The 23055-nt window shown below is 42.5% G+C and overlaps 1 protein-coding gene across 6 annotated transcripts in view; it reads left to right on the top strand.

The window, feature by feature from the left end:
• Positions 1-23055, top strand: part of Not1 (CCR4-NOT transcription complex subunit 1) — a 112672-nt gene that overhangs the window by 66580 nt on the left and 23037 nt on the right. For 5 of the 6 annotated variants that reach the window (XM_076209788.1, XM_076209789.1, XM_076209791.1 and 2 more), the window contains 14 exons: positions 1067-1439; positions 2857-2978; positions 4614-4789; positions 6210-6399; positions 11395-11637; positions 12238-12378; positions 14203-14382; positions 14476-14643; positions 14781-14975; positions 16249-16408; positions 18322-18527; positions 19721-20020; positions 21539-21688; positions 22705-22932. In XM_076209788.1, the coding sequence (XP_076065903.1) occupies positions 1067-1439; positions 2857-2978; positions 4614-4789; positions 6210-6399; positions 11395-11637; positions 12238-12378; positions 14203-14382; positions 14476-14643; positions 14781-14975; positions 16249-16408; positions 18322-18527; positions 19721-20020; positions 21539-21688; positions 22705-22932 (2832 nt within the window). The remainder of the gene's footprint in view (positions 1-1066; positions 1440-2856; positions 2979-4613; positions 4790-6209; positions 6400-11394; positions 11638-12237; positions 12379-14202; positions 14383-14475; positions 14644-14780; positions 14976-16248; positions 16409-18321; positions 18528-19720; positions 20021-21538; positions 21689-22704; positions 22933-23055) is intronic. The other variant, XM_076209787.1, reaches the window with a different exon arrangement.

Genomic DNA, 23055 nt, shown 5'->3' with positions numbered 1-23055 from the left:
TCTTTTACTAGTCTTTCTTCACTCATTCTTTCCATGTGTCCAAACCATCCTAATATTCTTTCATCAACCCTATCTCCCAAATCCTTTTTTACCCCTGTTCTCCTCCTCACCTCCTATATATATATATTTTTTTTTCAACCTTGTAAGGGGGAAAAGCCTTTGGTATATGTATGTATGTATGATAGGTGTGACAAGGATGGATAGAGTAAGACTGGAGGTGGAAAGGAATGAGATTTGTTGGATAGGGTAGAGGAGTGCTAAGATGGATTGGGTATATGGAGTGATTGAGTGTAGTAGGATGAGTGGGAAGCAGAAGTGGATGGAGTGAACTTAAGAAACCAAGAATGAGGTGAATTTAGGTTACAAGGGGTTTTGGATGTAAGGGGAATGTTTTCCAAACAAAAAAGAACGGACAGATTAGGATTGAATGGACATGGGTTGTAAATGGTTGAAGAGATGATATTACTTGAAGGGACATTTTTCTTGTTTGCACTGTAAATCATTTAAAGGAATTAGCAGGGGTTTCCAGATTATGAATTAATGGGAGGTAACCAACTCCAACAGTCAGGCCTCACTTGAGAAGCATTGTCTTGCTGCATTGATTTTGACCAAAGGGTTTTGGTCAGTGATGATCTTTCATTTGATGCTAAAGCCCGTCACACACTATCACGATTCTTGTCAAATGTTGTGAAGTTAGAAAGCTGGAGGATGACCTTATGTACAGTATTCTAGACTTCACCAAGGACAGTTCAACAACGTACATAATATTCATATATATATAATTTCTCTTAGTCATTCAGATTCACATCATAGGGCATTTGGAGATTGGAAAAATAAGAAATTATAAACAAAGCCATTTCTACTCGAATGAATTCACTCGAGTCGTAATAGTGTGACCAGAGCTTAAGATGAGAGGGGTAATGAATAGGTTTTGGATGGTTGTAGGATGAATATATGGCTTGACTATGCCACCTCCAAATAAGGAAGGAAAGTTGTTCTGGTATGAATCATTGTACTATATATCTTGTGTTGAAATTAATATTCATCTTTTTATGTAATTGGATAGATTGGATTTGGTCCAAGTGTTGGCCAGAGCGAGAATGTTGGTGGCATTTCGTCTAGTCTTGCCAATTTGAACATTGGCAGTGGAGGAGGGTCGTCCATCTTCCCGCCTGCTTCTTCATCGATGAATCTCGGTGCCTTGAGTTCTCTAGGTACTGCCCCGGGGTCACCAGGACGTCCCTTAGGACCAACTTCAGCCCCAGGCACTTCACAGTCACCTCTTTCATCTATTCTACCTTCCATTCAGCTTCCCCATCATGCAGTTGCAACGCAGCTACCAACTCTTTCCACTCCTTCCATCATGGCATCACCTGGAGTGGGAGGAGCGACCATGAGACCGCACTCTGTGCAGCCGACCATAGGACCGGCGAGACAAAGTAAGCCTTTTTGGTAATTCTGTTGATTATTATAGGGGGAAAAGATGGAAGGGTTTAGAATGGACAAATTCCCAAAGAACTGTGACTCTCGGTTTAGACTCAGAAAATTTTTGTGGATTTGGATGAATATCTTGGTAAGAGATTTTAGTTTTGATGCTGACCGTAAGATTATGAAAGTGTTCATTTGAACTGGTTGACAGGAAGCATGTTTATGATTATTGGAATTTCATAATGTATGTTGTTTCAGGCTCTGAAACAATGAACCAGCCTTGCTGTGGATGTGCTGTGTCTTGCGACACTGCTTCTGACCCAGGGCGGTGGGGGAGGTGCTCAGATGAGAGGGAGGGTGGGAGGGGTGTGGAGTGTATTTAGGGATGAAATGGGTGGGAGTGTTTTTATGCCTTTCCCTTTTTGGCTACCTCTCTTGTAAGGGGGAAAAAGCCTTGGTATATGTATGTATGTATGTATGTTGTTTCACAATGTATGGTAGTGTTAGTAATATGGTAGGGGTTACAAGGATAGATTGAGAAAGGAAATGAGGAGAGTGGGGGTGGAGAAAGAGATAGCTGATAGGGCTGATAAAAGAGTATTGGGATGGTTTGAACACATTGAAAGTGAAGAAAGATTAGTAAAAGAGGTGTGAAAGGCAGAAGTGGATGGAGTGAACTTGAGGGAGCATTACGGATGAAGTGGATGGATGGGATGAAAGTGGCATTGAACAAGAGGCGAATGCCTGTTGAGCAAGGCAGGGAGAATGCAGGAGTTAGGGGTGAGTGGAGAATGTGTATTGATGATACGGTGATGCAAGGATGGAAGAGAATGGGGCTTGAAGGGGAGTAGGGATTGGTTATGTGTGAATGATATTTTGACACAGCCTGAAGGGATTTCTCCCCATCTTTATTTTCTGCGTGAGGCGATGGAGAAGGAGGATTGCCGATTTTATGAAGTGGCCATGCTGTGGATGTACTGTGTCTTGCTACATTGCTTCTGACCAAGGGCAGTGGGTAAGAGACAGGGATGACCCTTCATCCACAAGGAGCTAAAATGAGTGGAGAGACAGGGTGGTGGATGTGAATAGAATGGGTAGGAATGGGTTCGTGCTTTTTGACTTGGCTACTTCCCTTATAAGATGGGGAAAAGCTTCAAAGTTCACTAAATGGAACTTGAAAACAACCATGGTATTACTTAATATATCCAACCATTTGTTCCTCTTACATTGGCCATAATGTCATAGAAAAGTTATAATGTTTATATTTTCCAAGGTCTTCCCAATATTTTTATGCTCTAAGGGAGTATTTTGGGATGGAGACATCACTGGCCTCTCATTATTAAATTACAGGAACAAGGAATTAATCTCGGTAATGTAATTAGTATATAAAAGGTACTGCAATATGATCTAATTTGCATTTTGTTTCAGTGGACATGGCACAAATCTTTGACATGCCTCCAATGGTAAGCAAAGAAGTTGAGGATGAAGCAAATAGCTACTTCCAGCGGATTTACAATCATCCTCCACATCCAACTTTATCAATTGAAGAGGTAAGCAATTGTTTATGAAAAGGAGGGATCCCCATAAGAGGGTGGAGGGGGAGTTGAGTGTGATAGGGATGAAATGGGTGGGAGTGGTTTTTATGCCTTTGTTTTTGGCTACCTCCCTAATAAGGGGAAAAAAGGCCTTTGGTATATATATATATCTATATATATATATATATATATATATATATATATATATATATATATATATATATGTATAAAGGCTTATGACAGGGTAGACAGTAAGGCACTGTGGGAAGTTTTGCAGATACATGGGATTGGGGGAAAGTTAAGGGTAGTCAAGAGTTTTTACATGAGTAGTAGAGCCTGTGTTAGAATTAGAAGTGGAGAGAGCAAGTGAATTGAGGTAAAGGTGGGACTGCATCAAGGGTGGTGGGGGGAGGTAAGAGTGAGGATAATGGGCAGAGAATTGGAGATTGTTATTGGAAATGGAGAAAAGTGTTATTGAAAGTGGAGAAAAGTGGGAGGTGAGCCTGTTGTTGTTTGCTTATGATACTGTACTTGTGGGAGGGTCAGAGGGGGGATTAAGGGAGTAATTGATGGAGTTTGGGATGGAATGCAATAGGAGAAAGTTAAAGTTAAGTGTTGGTAAAAGTAAGGTGATGATATGTACAAGGGCAGGGGATAACAGGGAGTTGGAAGTTTGAAAGGAGAAAGGCTGGAGGAAGTGGAGAGCTTTAGATATTTTAGGTCACATGTGGCAGGAAAGGGAGGAGTAGAGGTGGAGGTAATTTGTAGACTGAGAGAAACACATAAATGGATAGAGTGAGAAACAAGGAGGTGAGAGGAGACTGGGAGTGGAAAAGGAGATAGAAGATAGGGCTGATGAAAGCTTATTGGGATGGTTTGAATACATGGAAAGATGAGTGATGAAAGGTTAGTAAAAGAGTTGTGGAAGGCAGATGTGGAGGGAGTGGACTTGAGGGGACAACCAATGAGGAGATAGGGTGAAGAGGGTGTTCAGGAAGAGGGGAATGTCTTTTGAACAAGGAAGAGAAAAGGCAGGATATAGAGGTGAGTGTAGAATGACTATAAATGATACTTTTATGCAAGGAAGGGGGTAGGGGGTGTTTATGTGTGAATGATTTTTTTGACGCAGGCCGAAGATAGAAAGGAGGGTTTGCTGATTAAGTGAAACGACCTTGCTGTGGATGTACTATGTTTTGCTACATTGCTTCTGACCCAGGGCAGTGGGTGAGATTCAAGGATGACCCATCATCCAGGAGGTGCTAAGATGAGAGGGGTGAAAGGATGGTGGGTGGGAGTAGCTATATGTTTTTGACTTTGGCTACCTCCATTATAAAGGGAAAAGCTCTTGGTATATACATACATACATACATACATATACCAAGGCTTTTTCCCCCTTTCAAGGGAGGTAGCCAAAAAGGGAAAGGCATAAAAACACTCCCACCCATTTCATCCCTACATACACTCCACACCCCTCCCACCCTCCCTCTCATCTGAGCACCTCATGTATATACATACTTAAATATATCTCTGAGCTGTGGCATGTTGCCATGGCTGTTCAATATGTAAAATAAAAACCTGATACAGTAGAACTAGTATACATTATTATTAGTAGAATATTATATCAAACTTTTAATTATGAATTTTCAACAGGTACTGGAAATGCTTAAGAAGTTTCATGAATCAGGGAACAAGCGAGAAGAGGAAGTTTATTCATGTATGTTACGGAACTTGTTTGAAGAATATAGATTTTTTCCTACATACCCAGATAAGGAGTTATTTACCACTGCGAGGCTATTTGGAGGAATCATTGAACAAGGACTTGTAGAGTAAGTATTATACAGATATGTACTAAACTTTTAAGATTAGAGGAAGTACAATAAGATGTTAACTGGCATCTCTGTGGATGAAATTCTATGGCTGAATAGTGATAAGGTGACTTGTTTGTTAATCCCTTACCTCCCTTGTAAAGGGGAAAGAGCCTTTGATGTATGTTTGTTAATGTGGAAACCTGGTATTTTATTTTTATTTTTTCCTTGTTTCCCTATATAAGGTACTGGCATCTTTAGTGCAGTGAAGAAGGATCAGCAAAAAGTGTATGAAAGGCAGAAGTGGATAGAATGAACTTTAGGGTGATGGGCAGGTGATTGGAGATGATCAGTCAGGGTGATATGAAGTGAGAGATGAGCCAGTTGTTGTTTGCAGATGACACTGGACATGTGGTGGGGTCAAAGGGTCTAGAGCAGTTTGCAATGGAGTTTGAGAAGGCATGTGATGGAAGTAAAGATAGATGTAAATACAAACAAGGGTGGCAGCAAGTTGGAAGTAAGTCTTAGAGGAGAGATGTTGGAAGAAGTGGATAGTTTGGAGTAGTTAGGGTGTTATGTGTAACAAGAAATGGGGTTGTGGTAAACTAGAGGGAGGGAAGCAAGTAAATATCTTTGGGGATTGAAAAGTGTCATGGGAAATAGGTACCTAGGAATAGATGCAAAAAGATTACATAAAAGGGTGATTATTGTGTATGACACTGTATGGGGTGGATACTTGGATTTTATGAGAAGCAAAAAGGAGCCTTTACTTTTTTTTTTTAGGAATGTCCCCTGTGGGGCTACAGGGAGAAGGATGCTTGGTCCTAATCCACGTCCCATTTTTCTCGCCTCTTACGAGCCAAGTGGAAATACTTGGTGGCAGTATTCTTTTCCCCCCACCACAGGGTAGGCTAAACAAGGAAATGAAATTCAGAGAAATGGTACAGGACAGCAACAAGGGGTTGGGGGACAGCATAACGGATGGACAGGAGCAGTATAGTAAAAGTTTCATTATTTCTCTGAGCCGAGTTCTTTTCCTTTTTGGCTACCTTCCTTGTAACAGGGAAAAAGCCTTGGTATATGTATGTATGTGAATGGATTTTTCCCTGTTCTCTCTATTTTCCACATGAGGGGATGAGGAAGAAAGGTCAACATTTAAATAAAGTGGCCCAGCTGTGGATATACACTGTGTTGCTGCATTGATTCAGACCATGACACTAGGAAAGGGACTAGGATGACCTTTCTTTCATGTGGAGCTAAGCTGAGAGAGAAACAAAGGGTGATGGATGGGAGTGGAATGTGTGGGTGTACGACTAGGCTGACTGCCTCCTGAAGAGGCCCATGGTGTATAGACATAGACATGTGTCTTATTACAAGTGAATGAACTGGTTGTAATCATGATGTATGGAATCGTTTCTTGATAAGCTTAATCTTTTTTCAGGTACATGGCTTTGGGTGTAGCATTGCGTTATGTTATGGAGGCCTTACAAAAACCTCATGCAAGCAAGATGTACTATTTTGGTATTGTCGCATTAGATAGATTCAGGAGTCGTCTTCGAGAATATCCTCGGTATTGTCAACACCTCATGGCAATCACCCATTTTAATGAGTTTCCTCAACATCTCATTGAGGTGAGTACAGCAGATTTACTTTGTTACAGGTAGTTATTGACTTGAAAAAACAGGGTTACATTCTGACTGTTTGCAAGTTGATGTTATACTGTATGTCCATCTTCATCATTTGTGTGTGTATATATGTGCTCAGATGAGAGGGAGGGTGGGAGGGGTGTGGAGTGTATTAGGGATGAAATGGGTGGGAGTGTTTTTATGCCTTTCCCTTTTTGGCTACCTCCCTTGAAAGGGGGAAAAAGCCTTGGTATATGTATATATGTATGTATGTATATGTATATATATATATATATATGCGTAAATAACCACTAGGAAAAAGTAAACTAACGAAGCAGAGCGCTTTCGTGTAATTACATCTTCAGTGCAGATACAAAGAAGGAATTATGATGTAATTACACGAAAGCGCTCTGCTTCGTTAGTTTACTTTTTCCTAGTGGTTATTTACGCATTTGTGAACACACGCTCCTAGTGTTTTTATTGCATATATATATATATATATATATATATATATATATACATATATATATATACATGTATATATATATATATATTTATATATATATATATGAACAAATGAATCAATTATTGAGCTTACCTTAGATTTCAAATGCACTTGATTCAGTTCTAGGATATAATTCTTGCTGAGGAGTATCAAATGTGATGAAAGTAGGAGACTAATGATGGTTACCAGCATGTGGTGGTCCTGCAAGATGGACAACAATGCTGCCCATTTTCAAAATTCATCAATCCTCTCACTTCCATCAGGAGGTGCAGCACTGAGGGGTTGACTCTTGGTCATGCTTAACTTAAATTTCTTTACATTTTTTCACTTTTGAGGAGTTGACTACTGGCAACTGCTCTCCTCTTCCTACTGCTTCAGCCAGTGACATAGTTGACAACTGGCAACTGCTCTCCTCTTCCTACCGCTTCAGCCAGTGACATAGTTGACAACTGGCAACTGCTCTCCTCTTCCTACCACTTCAGCCAGTGACATAGTTGACAACTGGCAAGTGCTCTCCTCTTCCTACCACTTCAGCCAGTGACATAGTTGACAACTGGCAACTGCTCTTCTCTTCCTACTGCTTCAGCCAGTGACATAGTTGACAACTGGCAACTGCTCTCCTCTTCCTACCACTTCAGCCAGTGACATAGTTGACAACCGGCAAGTGCTCTCCTCTTCCTACCGCTTCAGCCAGTGACATAGTTGACAACTGGCAAGTGCTCTCCTCTTCCTACCGCTTCAGCCAGTGACATAGTTGACAACTGGCAATTGCTCTTCTCTTCCTACTGCTTCAGCCAGTGACATAGTTGACAACTGGCAAGTGCTCTCCTCTTCCTACCACTTCAGCCAGTGACATAGTTGACAACCGGCAAGTGCTCTCCTCTTCCTACTGCTTCAGCCAGTTACATAGGTGACAACTGGCAACTGCTCTCCTCTTCCTACTGCTTTAGCCAGTGACATAGTTGACAACTGGCAAGTGCTCTCCTCTTCCTACCGCTTCAGCCAGTGACATAGTTGACAACTGGCAACTGCTCTCCCCTTCCTGCCGCTTCAGCCAGTGGCTTAGTTGACAACTGGCAAGTGCTCTCCTCTTCCTACCGCTTCAGCCAGTGACATAGTTGACAACTGGCAACTGCTCTCCTCTTCCTACTGCTTCAGCCAGTGACGTAGTTGACAACTGGCAACTGCTCTCCTCTTCCTACTGCTTCATCCAGTGACATAGTTGACAACTGGCAACTGCTCTCCCCTTCCTACCACTTCAGCCAGTGACATAGTTGACAACTGGCAACTGCTCTCCCCTTCCTACCACTTCAGCCAGTGACATAGTTGACAACCGGCAACTGCTCTCCTCTTCCTACCGCTTCAGCCAGTGACATAGAAAAGTTGCACTCTGGTACGCTATAGACAACAGTCAAAAGATTTCTACTCAGAGATCTGTGGGAGGTTCCTAGGACTGTTCCCAGCCACTCTGGGGCTGTGGGTTACCCACTTGTTGAAACTCAAGGCAACGCTTAATTGATGAATGTGATTGATAATATGATATGGTTAAACGTCACAAACTCCTCCCTGTCAGAAGGCTAGGACGGTGCCCCTCACAGAGGGCTTTGTTGCATGGAATTTAATGAACCATGTCCTTGGTTCAACTTCGCCATTGGCAGGATTCAAACCACCATCCCCTCGGCCTTCACTGCAAGTAACGACGCCCTAAACTGCTCTGCTAGTGAGGTTCTATTGATGGATGTAGAAAAGTGTAAATGAGCACTGCAAATATAAGTCAAATGTGAAGATAGAAATATAAATGGTGTTCAGCTTACTGTTGCTGTATATGACACATTTAGGTATCCACATGTATGTCAACCGGTGTGCTGCGGCACCAAAGGGTGCTGTGAGATCAATTGAGGGTACTGCCAAAATTCAGGGCAAAAATTTGTCACAATTATATTGGAGGATCTGAGGAGGGATTGAGGAAGTTGGTGACAGAGTTTGGGAGTGTGTGTGAAAGAAGAAAGCTGAAGATAAATGTGAGTAAAAGTAAGGTAATGAGATGTACAAGGTGTGAAAGTGGCAGCAGACTGGAAGTGAGCATTAACCCCTTCCATACGGTGCCGCACACGTAGGCGTCATGGACTTAGATCTCGGTGGCAGCAGCCAATGCCAGCCGTACGACGTGTCGTAATAATAATCGCATCATAAAATATAGTCACCGCTTATATCGATCGTTCTCTCTTCACCCGTGAATTTTGATAACCATAGAAAATGCGATTACAAAAGAATTAGAAAGAATGTCATTATGGAGGGGCGACAACAATAAATATAATCAAGACGCCGATATGGCAGCCTCGCGAATACACTCGCTCCCCATGACGCCTACGTGTGCGGCCCCGTATGGAAGGGGTTAAGGGAGAGCGACTGGAGGAAGTGGATAGTTTTAAATACTTGGATGCAAATGTGGCAGGAAAAGTCGAAATGGAGGTGGAGGTAGAATGTAGATTGAGAGAAGTGAATAAATGCCTTGGATTAAAAAGTGTAATGAGGAATAGACATTTGGGAATGGATGCTAAGAGGAGACTGTATAAAGGAGTGATTGTGCCAACAGCACTGTATGGGGCAGAAACATGGAACATAAGAGAGGAAGAGAGAAGGAGTTTGAATGTGTTTGAGATGAGGTGTCTGAGAAGTATGATGAAGGTTACTAGGCTAGATAGAGTGAGAAGTGAGGAGGAGAACAGGGTTGGAAAGGGAGTTGGGAGATAGGGTTGATGAAAGAGTACTAGGATGGTTTGGACACATGGAAAGAATGAGTGAAGAAAGACTAGTAAAAGAGGTATGGAAGGCAGATGTGGAGGGAGTGAACATGAGGGGACGTCCTAGGATGAGATGGATGGATGGGGTGAAGGGGGCTTTGGGGAAGAGGGGAATGTCTGTTGAGGAAGGATGGAAGAGGACAGAAGACAGGGGTGAATGGAGAATGGTTGTATATGGAATATGTTATGATGCATGAGGTGGAATGGGTTGTGGGATGGGGGATGGTGTAGTATGTGTGAGCAAAATTTGACGCAGCCCGAAGGGATTTCTCCCCATCTTCTCCTTTATGCATAGGGGGATGGAGAGGGGGGGTCGCCGATTTAATGAAGCGGCCTTGCTGTGGATGAGCTGTGCCTTGCGACACTGCCTCTGACCCAGGGCAGTGGACAAGGTGCAGTGATGACCCGTCATCCAGGGGGAAAAAGCCTTGGTATATTTACCTAGTTGCAATATACGGGAGGGGAGCTATGCTCGTGGTGACCCGTCTTTGTATCTCTCCGCATCAAGTTTTATCTTAAAATCTTGTATAGTGTTAGCACATACTGTTTTGTTGTCTAATTTGTTCCATGTATTTATTGCTCTGTGTGGGAAACTGTTCCTTTTCAAGTTTTTTTCTATAACTATCCTTTTTCAATTTTTTTCTGTGTATATGTATGTATATTTTTGTATTGTCATCCAATTTTGTTTATTAAAGCAGCATCAGTGTAAAGGTGAGTATTTTCATATTATCCAAGGACAAAATATTGTTACACTGATGTTGAATCAACAAAATACTGACAAACTAGAATTTAGATTTTCTAATAAGGGTGCCGGAGACTTCTGAAAGGGTGCCTCAAGCCAGAAAAGATTGGGAACCACTGTCTTAGACACACCACAGCATCTTAAGGAGTGTTATGCTTAACCCCTTCCATACGGTGCCGCATACGTAGGCGTCATGAGGAGCAAGTGGATACGCGAGGCTGCCATATCGGCGTCTTGATTATATTTATTGTAGTTGCCCCTCCGTAATGACATACTCTCTAAACTGTCTGTAATCACATTTTCTATGGTTATCAAAATTCACGAGTGAAAAAGAGAACGATCAATATAAGCGGTGACTATATTTTATGATGAGTATTATTACGACACGTATGGCTGGCATCGGCTGCTGCCCGCGAGATTTAAGGCCCGTACTGAAGAGGTTAACAGGTCTCGAATCCTTTCCTCCATTCTGCACAACTTGAATTTTTATTTTATTTCATTTTGTTTGCACCAGTGTTTATCTTACTAAATGGTCCTTTCCTCCAAGTAAATGGGATGACATATTCAAAGCATACTCACCGTTTACCCATCCCATAACCACCGATTCTATACCCTGCCCACTGCTTAGGTCACAAGCAATGCAGCAAGACACAGCATCTCCACAGCAGGATCTGACAGTTTAAAGTGGGGAGTCTCCACTGTTGTATTACATGGCAACCCTTCCATCCCCTTCTATTCTAAACTGTGTGTGTAAGTGTATCAACTATACACGATTTTAAGAATAAACTGGATGCGGAGAGATACGAAAACGGGTCACTGCGAGCATAGCTCTTGTACCGTAAAATATAACCAGGTAAATACAAAAGTATTTTGTCGCCTCGCCAAGTGCCTCTCTTTGTGTCCATAACTATTTTATGATGTAATAGTGTTTTGATTTACTTCGTTTTCAGTACATCAAGTACGGCACACAATCCCAGGAGCCGCCTTCAAGACCATCGGGTGTTGTTCTTCCCCCAACTTTGTCGACAATAAATGTATCTCCGAGCACGGCAGGTCCACCGACTACTGTTACCACAGCACCTCCTCCTGTTTCATCAGTCGCTAAAACTTTAGCAGTAACTACAACTACCACAACTACTTCAACTGCAGTTACCAGACCACCACCACCATCAGCACCGGCTACTTCAGGAAGGGTATGTTTTATAGATGAAGGGGTCCCACTCAAAGAGGAAAGGGGTTGTTTAGGTGTCCTTTTAATGCTTAAGATTTCTGAAATTAGGTATTGTTTTGGTTGACATGAACAGATTTATTTTGGTATCACTAATCATATAATTGTAAGTTTACTTGGACAAGTCAGTGACTATTGCCAAATCATCAAATGAAAAATCGTCACAAGTTTAAAGTTTCATAAATCTGGTTTCAAATGAAAAATTGTCACAAGTTAAAAGTTTCATAAATCTGGTTTCAAATGAAAAATTGTCACAAGTTAAAAGTTTCATAGCTCTGGTTTCAAACACATTATTGACAAATACTGGAAGTTTAAGTTTGCTTTGGAATGTCAGTTTAACATTTGTTTTACAAAATGTTAGGTGGTGTATAACAATGTAAAGCATTAAACTAGTCATCATTGTACTTATTGTTATATAAAGAATATATTTATTATTACATTAGAAAAGGTTAGTGGCAGAACAGAAACATATTATGTTTCCCTTGAAACAGGAAGTATTTTAAAGGATAAAGTTTGCTGTTGAGAAATGTAAGGAGATTAAAAACTTCTTTTTTTCTTTCACTAGCCAACCATGACTACCACCAATATCGAAACCTTGTTAGTTGCAACAGAGAAAGAAGAGAAAATAAATCCCCCACCTGATCATATGCAGGAAAAGATTGCATTTATTTTCAACAACCTCTCCCAGGTTAATTTACCACAAAAGGTAAATATTTTTCTTTTGATTATTAAACTTATCTCTATAACAAAAGGTTTCCTCCCCTGTATAAGGGGATGCACTCGCCCCCATCTATCACATTCCCAATCATCCCACTCCCAATCATCCCACTCCCATTCATCCCACTCCCATTCATCCCACTCCCATTCATCCCACTCCCAATCATCCCACTCCCATTCATCCCACTCCCATTCATCCCACTCCCATTCATTAACCATTAGTTTCTCTTTTATCTTGTGCCTCTTGGATGAATAATCCTTGTTCCCCGCCCCCTGCCTGGGTCGGAAGCATTGTATCAAGACACAAAACATCTACAGCAAGGCTTCACCATGTCATTTACATGGTGACCTCACCTCCTGAACCACTCATGCGAGAACAGACAATAAGAGGGATCCCTTCAGGCCGTGTCAATTTATAGTCCATTCACAATGGTTCTGCACTTGCACCTACCTCTTGCTATCTCCCTATGTTATATCAAAATTGTCCAGTTTTTCTGTATACTTGTCCATTTTGCTTGTTTGTAAATTTAATTTTTAAACCACTGTTTGGATTAATTTTTTTCTTAGCAACACAATGGGTGTGTCCATCGAAATTGGCATGCTATATTTTTCCCCAATTAGATGCAGAAGGACTGTGTGGTGGTAGGTAGGAGTATAATAGGAAGAATTAAGGATGTACATGTGCTAAGGGGAGAGGGTTGGGGAGTGTCAGATCATTTTTTGGTGGAAGGTAAGTTGAGAATGGAGGATAGATGGAGAAAGAGGAAAGGGACAAAAGTTAGGGAGGTGCTTAGAGTGAATTCTTTAAATGAAAAGGAGAAGGAGTACAGGAGGGGCCTGAGAGAGGAGTGGGAGGGAGTGAAGGATAGAGTAAAGCTGGGAGTGGAGGAGGAATGGGGATGGTTCTGGGAGGGAGTCACGGAGTGTGCGGGGATGGTGTGTGGAACGGGAAGGACGGGAGGAGGTAGATGGAGGGGTGGTGAGTGGTGGGATGGGGAAGCAAAGAAGGTTGTAGAAGAAAAGCGATCTTTCACAGATTGGTTACCAAATAGGACGAGGTGCAATGAAAAGAAAAGAGAGGTAAAGCACAGGGTAGGGGGCGCAGGGAGGAGAGTGGATGTGAGGTGGGGTAGGAGTGTTACAGAATTTTGAAAGTAATAAGGAGATGTTTTGGCTACCCCCCTTGAAAGGGGGAAAAAGACCTGCACCCTCTTGTAAGGGAGATGGCCAGCCAGGGCGTGTTCACACCCTTCGCCCATCCAACAGGCATTTCTTTTCCCTTTTATCCTAGCCTCTTGTTTATGAAGGGATATCCCTGTCTCCCAATTCATCTTCAAGACAGTACCATTGTAGAATAGGCATGGCCAGAGAATCAAGCTGCTAAGCTGCTTCAGATGTAACCATCACACAAGACACAACATTTCATGTTACATTACTCCGCCCTAGCCATACTCAGACAACACAATATCCTTTAGTGATTTATGGGTGAATTTGGTGACTTGCTGCATTTCTGGGAACCTGGGGGTAATGAACTGGGTGAGATGTTTGCCAATGGGCATGAAGTATATGTCGTATATAAATCCCCCACCTGTAAAACTTAGACTAGGCATATCACTCATGTAATTACTATATTGCATTATTATCAGCATATTACTGTAAAACTTAGACTAGGCGTTTTACTCATAAAAGTACTCTATTGTGTTATTGTCAGTGAATCACTGCTATTTCAATAATCCTATTATTATTATTATCATTGTTATTATATATTGAAAATTGTATGTTTGCTAGATGATATCTTCAACTTTTCTTTCAGTGTGAAGAACTCAAAGAAGTTGTGGGAGAAGAGTACTGGGTTTGGGTAGCTCAGTACCTAGTCATGAAAAGGGCATCCATTGAAAATAATTTTCACACCCTTTATTCCCTCTTTCTGGATCAACTAAAGATGCCAAATTTTAATGCTATGGTCACTCGTGAAACACTTAGAAATATTAAGGTAGGTATTTTGAGGTAATTTAAGTAAAAGTCATTGATTAATATTGAACTTTTTGAACACATGTTAATGTTCTTTTTATCTTGCATTTTTCAGGTCTTGTTAAGGTCAGATAAATCTATAGCCAATTTCTCGGATAAATCTCTGCTGAAGAACCTGGGACATTGGTTGGGCATGCTAACATTAGCCAAGAATAAACCCATACTGCATGTAGATATTGACATGAAATCTCTGTTAGTGGAAGCATATAACAATGGTCTACAGGTAATGTATCATGGTGGGGAGGGTAAATGGTTGGTGAGTCTTGTTATTATGAAGGGATTTTTAGCATTTTCCATAATTTGCAAAGTAATACATAACAAAAGACGTGTCAAAATATACAATTTTTTTGATAATTTCAGGAGATGCAGTATGTTGTGCCTTTTGTGGCAAAGGTGCTAGAGTCGTGTGCCAAGAGCAGAGTGTTCAAGCCTCCAAATCCATGGACAATGGCTATAATGAATGTTTTAGCCGAACTGCACAAAGAGCCTGATATGAAATTACACCTTAAGTTTGAAATAGAAGTCCTTTGCAACAAGTTGGAATTGAGTGTTGAAGTAAGCTTTAAAAAAACATACATATTTTCCATCATTGTACCTATGTCCCTTTATAGTTGGGGATCAAAAATCCTACCATCTTCTCATGCTTGTCGTAGAAGGCAGTTAAATGGGATGGAATTGGGGGACTGTAGATTTCCCCCTTTGTAATTTTCTCCTTTGAAGAGTAAAGACAAAAGTCTGGAAGAAAGGCTTCAATGAGAACCATAGTAATTGGGATTTTATAATCAGGATGAGGAGTAAATAAAAAAAAAATGGAGATTCATAATTTGTTTGTGAGAAGATGGACACGTTAACCTTTAGTGGGTAAAAGTAAGGTGATGAGATGTACAAAGGGAGAGGATGGCAGCAAATTGGAAGTGAGCATTAAAGGAGATAGACTGGAAGAAGTGAGAAGACAGAAGATAGGGGTGATTGGAGAATGGATGTGTATGGATGATGCTCTGATGTATGAAAGGGAGTGGGGGGGGTAAGGGAGTATGTGTGAATGATATTTTGATACAGCCCGAAGGGGATGGAGAGAGGTGGTTGCTGGTTAAATGAAGCAGCCTTCCTGTGGATGTGCTATGTCTTGCCACAATGCATCTGACCCAGGGCAATGGGTGAGATGCAGGGATGATCCATCATCTAGGAGCCAAGAAAAGAGGGAGGGAAGGGGTTAAATGGGAATGGAGTATGTGTGGATGGAATGGGTGGGAGTGGATTTATGCCTTGACTTTGGGTACCTCCCTTGTAAGGGGGAAAAAGCCATTGGTATATGCATGTGGGAATGGTTTTTATACCTTTGTTTTTTGGCTACCTCCCTTGTAAGGGGGAAAAAGCCTTTGGTATATGTATGTATGAGAATAACTGAAAAGGAGAGATGAGGGAGTGTGGGGGGGATGGTGTGTGGTGGCTTGACTGGAGATAGGAATAGAGAAGGCAGAAGTGGCCCTGTTGTGATAAAGTGTGTATGGTTGAATGGAAATGAATATAGAGGTAATTATTGAATTATTGGCCACCTCCCCTGTAAGGGGTGAAAAAGCCTTTGGTATATGTTGAGGAATGGATGACAAAATGAGTGGCAAAGTGGTGAGATAAGCACCGAGAATCGTTGAGGTTTTTATTAACTGACATTTCGCTCTTAACACAGAGCTTCTTCAGAGTGTACGTTAATAAAAACTTCAACGATTCTCGGTGTTTATCTCACCACCCTGCCACTCACTTTGGTATATATATATATATATGTTTGATCTTTATTTCAAAATGGTAAAAGAAATATGAATTATTACAGGATCTCAAACCAGGCTGTATTCTTAAGGATGGTACCCGACGTGCACGGTTGAAGCCCCAGCTTTCCCAACCAGGTGGTGGAAAACGTGCAGAGTCCACACCATTGTTTCCTGCCTTACCAGTACTACAACCTGGGTCCTTCTCTTCTTCTACATTTATACGTAATTACAGCATTCTTGATTGTTTTGACGTATGTGGGAAGTTTATGGTAATTTCCTCATAGTCTGCCTTTTCAGAATTGTGTTAAACCTTATTTAAATGCATATGGGATTTATTTATTTAATTCATTTATTTACAAGGGAAAAGGGGACAAGTGTGAATGTAGTAATTTCAGAGGGATTAGCCTGTTGAGTGTAGTAGGGAAGGCTTATGGGAGAATCTTAATTGAGAGGATTAGGAGAGGAACAGAAGGAGTAATTGGTGAGGAACAGTGTGGATTTAGGACGGGTAGAGGTTGTGTAGATCAGATCTTTGTGGTAAGACAGATATGTGAGAAAGCTATAGGAAAGGGGAAGGATATTTTTTGGGCTTTTATGGATCTGGAAAAGGCTTATGATAGGGTAGACAGAAAGGCACTGTGGGAGGTTATGCAGATTTATGGGATAGGAGGAAAGCTTTTGGGAGCTGTCAAGAGTTTTTATGTGAGTAGTAGAGCATGTGTTAGGATTGGAAATGGAGAGAGTGAGTGGTTTGAAGTAAAGGTGGGACTTCGTCAAGGATGCGTTATGTCGCCCTGGCTGTTCAACTTATACATGGATGGGGTGGTGCGAGAGGTGAATGCTAGGGTAGTGAGTCAGGGATTGGAGATGGTTAAAGAAAATGGAGAAAAGTGGGAGGTGAGCCAGCTGTTGTTTGCGGACGACACTGCGCTTGTGGCAGGGTCAGAGGAGGGATTGAGGAAGCTGGTGGCAGAGTTTGGGAGAGTATGTGATAGAAGAAAGCTAAAGATAAATGTGGGTAAAAGTAAGGTGATGAGATGTACAAGGGGTGAAAGTGGCAGTAGACTGGAAGTGAACATTAAGGGAGAGCGACTGGAGGAAGTGGATAGTTTTAGATACTTGGGTGCAAGTGTAGCAGGAAAAGGTGGAGTGAAGGTGGAGGTAGAATGTAGATTGAGAGAAGCGAGTAAATGCCTTGGTGGTTTAAAGAGTGTAATGAGAAATAGACATTTGGGAATGGATGCGAAGAGGAGACTGTATGAAGGAGTGATTGTGCCAACAGCACTGTATGGGGCAGAAACGTGGAACATAAGAGAAGAAGAGAGAAGGAGTTTGAATGTGTTTGAGATGAGGTGTCTGAGAAGTATGGTGGGGGTTACTAGGCTAGATAGAGTGAGAAATGAGGAGGTGAGGAGGAGAACAGGGGTGAAAAAGGATTTGGGAGAGAGGGTTGATGAAAGAATATTAGGATGGTTTGGACACATGGAAAGAATGAGTGACGAAAGACTAGTAAAAGAGGTATGGAAGGCAGATGTGGAGGGAGTGAACATGAGGGGACGTCCTAGGATGAGGTGGATGGATGGGGTGAAGGGGGCTTTGGGGAAGAGGGGAATGTCTGTTGAGGAAGGAAGGGAGAGGACGGAAGACAGAGGTGAGTGGAGAATGGTTGTATATGGATGATGTTGTGACGACATGAGGAGGAATAGGCGGGGGGGTGGGGGGGTGGGGTAGTATGTGTGAGTAAATTTTGACGCAGCCCGAAGGGATTTCTCCCCGTCCTCTCCTTATATGCAAAGGGGGACGGAGAGGGGGGGTCGCCGATTAAATGAAGCGGCCTTGCTGTGGATGTACTGTGTCTTGCGACACTGCTTCTGACCCAGGGCGGTGGGCAGGGTTCAGGGATGACCCGTCATCCAGGAGGTGCTCAGATGAGAGGAAGGGTGGGAGGGGTGTGGAGTGTATTTAGGGATGAAATGGGTGGGAGTGTTTTTATGCCTTTCCTTTTGTGGCTACCTCCCTTGGAAGGGGGAAAAAGCCTTGGTATATGTATGTATGTATGTATGTATTTATTTTTTCTTATTTATTTATTTATTTTTTTCCCCTGCCAATGACAACGATTGTTTTTGTAACTTCAGCACCAGTAGACTCAAGTTCGAGTGTGCCAACCTCCTCAGCAGGTGCGACTCCTACTCCTCCCAATGTGCCACCTCACCCGTCCACCACACCCACACCAATTCACAGCTTACCTCAGGCTGCATCAGAACCCAGATTTGTGTATAGCGATATCAATGTGGCTTCTTTAAGAGGCTTAGATGCACACATCTCTGTATCAGTACCCCAGGTAAGTTTACAATTTATACTTTTCATGACTCAGACTCTCTCTCTCTCTCTCTCTCTCTCTCTCTCTCTCTCTCTCTCTCTCTCTCTCTCTCTCTCTCTCTCTCTCTCTCTCTCTCTCTCTATCTCCTATCTCTCTCTCTCTCTCTCTCTCCTCTCTCTCTCTCTCTCTCTCTCTCTCTCTCTCTCTCTCTCTCTCTCTCTCTCTCTCTCTCTCTCTCTCTCTCTCTCTCTCTCTCTCTCTCTCTCCACTCTTTCTCTCTCGGTCTCTCTCTCCCCACTCTCTCTCTCTCTCTCCCCACTCTTTCTCTCTCTCTCTTTTCCACATTCACACTCTCTCTCTCTCTCTCTCTCTCTCTCTCTCTCTCTCTCTCTCTCTCTCTCTCTCTCCCCACTCTCTCTCTCTCTCTCTCTCCCCACTCTCTCTCTCTCTCTCTCTCTCTCCCCACTCTCTCTCTCTCTCTCTTTTCCACATTCACACTCTCCCCACTCTCTCTCTCTCTCTCTCTCTCTCTCTCTCTCTCTCTCTCCACTCTCCCCACCCCCCACTCTCCCCACTCTCTCCACTCTCCCCACTCTCTCTCTCCCCACTCTCTCCACTCTCTCTCCACTCTCTTTCCCCACTCTCTCTCCACTCTCTTTTTCTCTCTTTGTCTGTCTGTCATGCTGTCACTCTTCCCCTCACATGCATTCACAGTACCTCTTTCACTCTTCCAGAAAATTGGTTGCTTTAAGAGAAGATTAAACAACTTTATGGATAGGGATGAAAGTTGGTAAGAGACATGCGTCTGCCTAGAGTAGGCCATATGGTCTCTTGCATTCTTATGTTCTCCCTTTTTCACCTTGCTAACTATAGTTGCAGTGCAGTGATGCTGAACTTTTCTGTCCTGGGTAGGACTTGATCTCAGATCAGTGAATTAGCAGTCAGGAGCAGTACCACTGCACTGTTGAGCCATGTGTATATATGTGCGTATATATATATATATATATATATATATATATATATATATATGCGAATAAATCACAAAAATCACAGAATGTGTAATAAAACCACTTGGAAAATGAAATGAAAGGTGACCGAATATTTTCGTCTATTTAAGACATTTTCAAAGGTACAGAGGAAGGTGGTAGTGACATTGTATATATACACAAGAAGCTCACTATATATATATAATCTTTGGATTTCTTTTATTCAAGGTTGGGAGCATTGGTACAGCCAGTCAACTAAAACAGCTGGTGCGTCAGGCAGTGGAGTCAGCTGTGCAGGATTTGGTTGGCTTGGTCATGGAGAAGAGTATCAAGATAGCTATAATTACTGCTGAACACATCATTAAGAAAGATTTTGCTTTAGACCCAGACGAGGCTCGCATGAGACAAGCCACTCACCATATTGTTAGAAACTTGACGGCAGCAATGGCAATGATCACTTGCCGGGACCACCTAGCTCTTCCTATTGCCAAGAGCATTAAGCAAGGGTTGCTTGTTCTCTTTTCTAGGGTATGTATATAAAAAGATTGGAGTTATCTCAACAATGTTATTATATAACTACTCTGATGTATTGAGTAAAATGTTGACAAAGTGGTTATAGATTGGAAGCTGTGTTGGAGATACCTGTTTTAATTTTGAAACTGTGTATGTATATGAGCAAATAGAGAGGGAAGAAAGGATGGTGGATGGGAATGAAATTAGTGGGAGTGGGCTACCTCTCTTGTAAGGGGAAAAGGCCCTTGGTATATAGATAGTTGTGTGTATTAACCAATGGTCATTTGGATCATGTGCTGGACTCATGATCGACAGCTATTTCCCTCCCGGAAGAGAGCTCAGAGCTTGTATGACCAATCTATGGGTAATGCTGTAACCTTACACGCACACACACCCCCAACTCTCTGCCCACGAGAGTTGGAGTAATGACTCGAAGTGCAGCGATACTGAAATTATTTCAGCCCTGGGCAGGATTCGAACCCGGACTTCCGTAGTGACAGTCGTAGACCGCGCTACCGAGTCGCGTGTGTATTTATACATACATACCAAAAGGCCTTTTCTTTTTAAGAGGGTTGGCTGAGTCAAAGCATTTACCGACCCTACACCCATCCAAAAAACCCATTTGTAATCCCTCGCACCATAGCTCCTCTTGGATCAAGGGTCATCCCTATCCCCAGGTCACACATCTTAGGTCAGAGGCAAGGCAGGAAGACAAAATGCTGCATGTGAAGGTGCCGTGTCTTGCTGCATTGCCTCTGACCCAACTAAGTGAGGCAAGGGTCATAGATGACTATGCATCAGGAGCTAAGATAGGAGGGACAGTAAATATATGGGTAGGTGTGGGGGTATGGAGAATGGGTAACTTTGACATTGCCTTTTGATAAATGCATGTATATATATAATGTATGTAATCTAGATTTAATATGAGAAAAAACTTACCCTTCCCCTCCCCCTCAAAATTGCAAATGCAGTATACCATGTATCCATAGGTGCATCAGTCATGAATACTATGATAAGATTAACAGATAAAAACATAATTCTTTGTAGTCTCATCCAAGCATGGACATACTCATTACTTAGGTTTTAGAGATTTCATAGGTTCTTGATCAGAATTATGTTGTATACCCACACCAGTTCTCTTTGTTATTGTAGAAATGTAGGAAAATGTGGATGACTCATTCTTATATGAAAATGATGAATACATTTTAGCACTTGGTAATTGGCAGATCCAAAATTTTGGGATGCTTGCTGACTAAGTAGATTAGTGTCACTATTCGTGGCAGAGGTTAGGAATGGAGGCAGTTCAAGCCCTGCATAGCAAGCAAGATCATATCAAGGATACTCTCCATCAAGAACTATCTTAGCCATCTCTGTTGAAGTTCATGGCATTAAACTGAATCACTATTTTAGGCACCTTGTCGCTTTAAAGGGGCTGAATTATGAAGGGTTTTTACAGTGAACATGTACATGTAGTGTACTATTATCAGGTGCCTGTGTATAGCTTTGTAATATTTTTAATCTTTTCCCTGTCAGCAGACGAGCCCTCAGCTTCCACAGCAGCTGGAGCAAGTGGAACAGCTAGCGACAGCAATAGCTCAAGAAAATGTTGGTATTGCTTGTGCTTTTATACAAAAGACTGCTGCTGAGAAGGCAGTTATTGAAATGGACAAAAGGCTATCTAGTGTAAGTGTATTGTGTATTTATATATTCATTTATATTGCCTAGGAGGGAGTGAACATGAGGGGACATCCTAGGATGAGGTGGATGGATGGGGTGAAGGGGGCTTTGGGGAAGAGGGGAATGTCTGTTGAGGAAGGAAGGGAGAGGACGGAAGACAGAGGTGAGTGGAGAATGGTTGTATATGGATGATGATGTGATTGCATGAGGAGGAATGGGCGGGGGGGTGGGGGGGGTAGTATGTGTGAGTAAATTTTGACGCAGCCCGAAGGGATTTCTCCCCGTCCTCTCCTTATATGCAAGGGGGGACGGAGAGGGGGGGGGCGCCGATTAAATGAAGCGGCCTTGCTGTGGATGTGCTGTGTCTTGCGACACTGCTTCTGACCCAGGGCGGTGGGCATGGTGCAGGGATGACCCGTCATCCAGGAGGTGCTCAGATGAGAGGGAGGGTGGGAGGGGTGTGGAGTGTATTTAGGGATGAAATGGGTGGGAGTGTTTTTATGCCTTTCCCTTTTTGGCTACCTCCCTTGGAAGGGGGAAAAAGCCTTGGTATATGTATGTATGTATATTGCCTAGACTGTATGAAGGTGATTGTGGCTACATCACTGTATGGGGCAGAGATATGGAGAGTAAAGGAGGCAGAGAGGAGAAAATTAAATGTAGATGAAGTGTGAGAAGTATGGTGGGGTTTACAAAGATGGACAGTGAAAAATGAGGAAGTGAGGAGGAAAGCATGAAGGGATGAAGAGGGGGTTTGCCACTTAAATGAAACAGCCTTGCTGTGGATATGCTGTGTCTTGCTGGATTGCTTCTGACCCAGGGCATTGGGCAAGATGCATGGGTGATTGAAAAAAAAAAAAAAAAAAAGAGAGTGAGAGAGAGAGGGAGGCAGGGGTGGTGAATGGGAGTGGAGTGGATGGGGGTGGATTTATGCCTTTGACTTTGACTACCTCCCTTGTAAAGGGGAACAAGCCCTTGGTGTATATATATATATATATATATGTAATGTATTTACATTGCAGGAGTACGAAGCCCGAAAACAGGCAAGAGCAGAAGGACGGCGGTATTATGAGCCACTGGTCCGTACATATCAAGTGGAGAGGATGCCGGAGAGGATTATGCTGAAACTTGGGGGTGTGACATCACAGCAGATGACAGTGTATGAAGAGTTTGCTGGAAATATTCCTGGCTTTTTGCCTGTCAAGGAACAAGATGGCTTAGTATTAACTAAACCAGTCCCAGTGAATTCAGTAAGTACCCCCCCCCTCCCTCTCCCTCTCTCCCTCTCTCTCTCTCTCTCTCTCTCTCTCTCTCTCTCTCTCTCTCTCTCTCTCTCTCTCTCTCTCTCTCTCTCTCTCTCTCTCTCTCTCTCT

Source organism: Oratosquilla oratoria, chromosome 26, assembly GCF_046742065.1.
Source record: "Oratosquilla oratoria isolate Oo_2021 chromosome 26, ASM4674206v1, whole genome shotgun sequence".
NCBI lineage: Eukaryota > Metazoa > Arthropoda > Malacostraca > Stomatopoda > Squillidae > Oratosquilla > Oratosquilla oratoria.
This window is presented reverse-complemented; position numbering and strand designations above follow the sequence as displayed.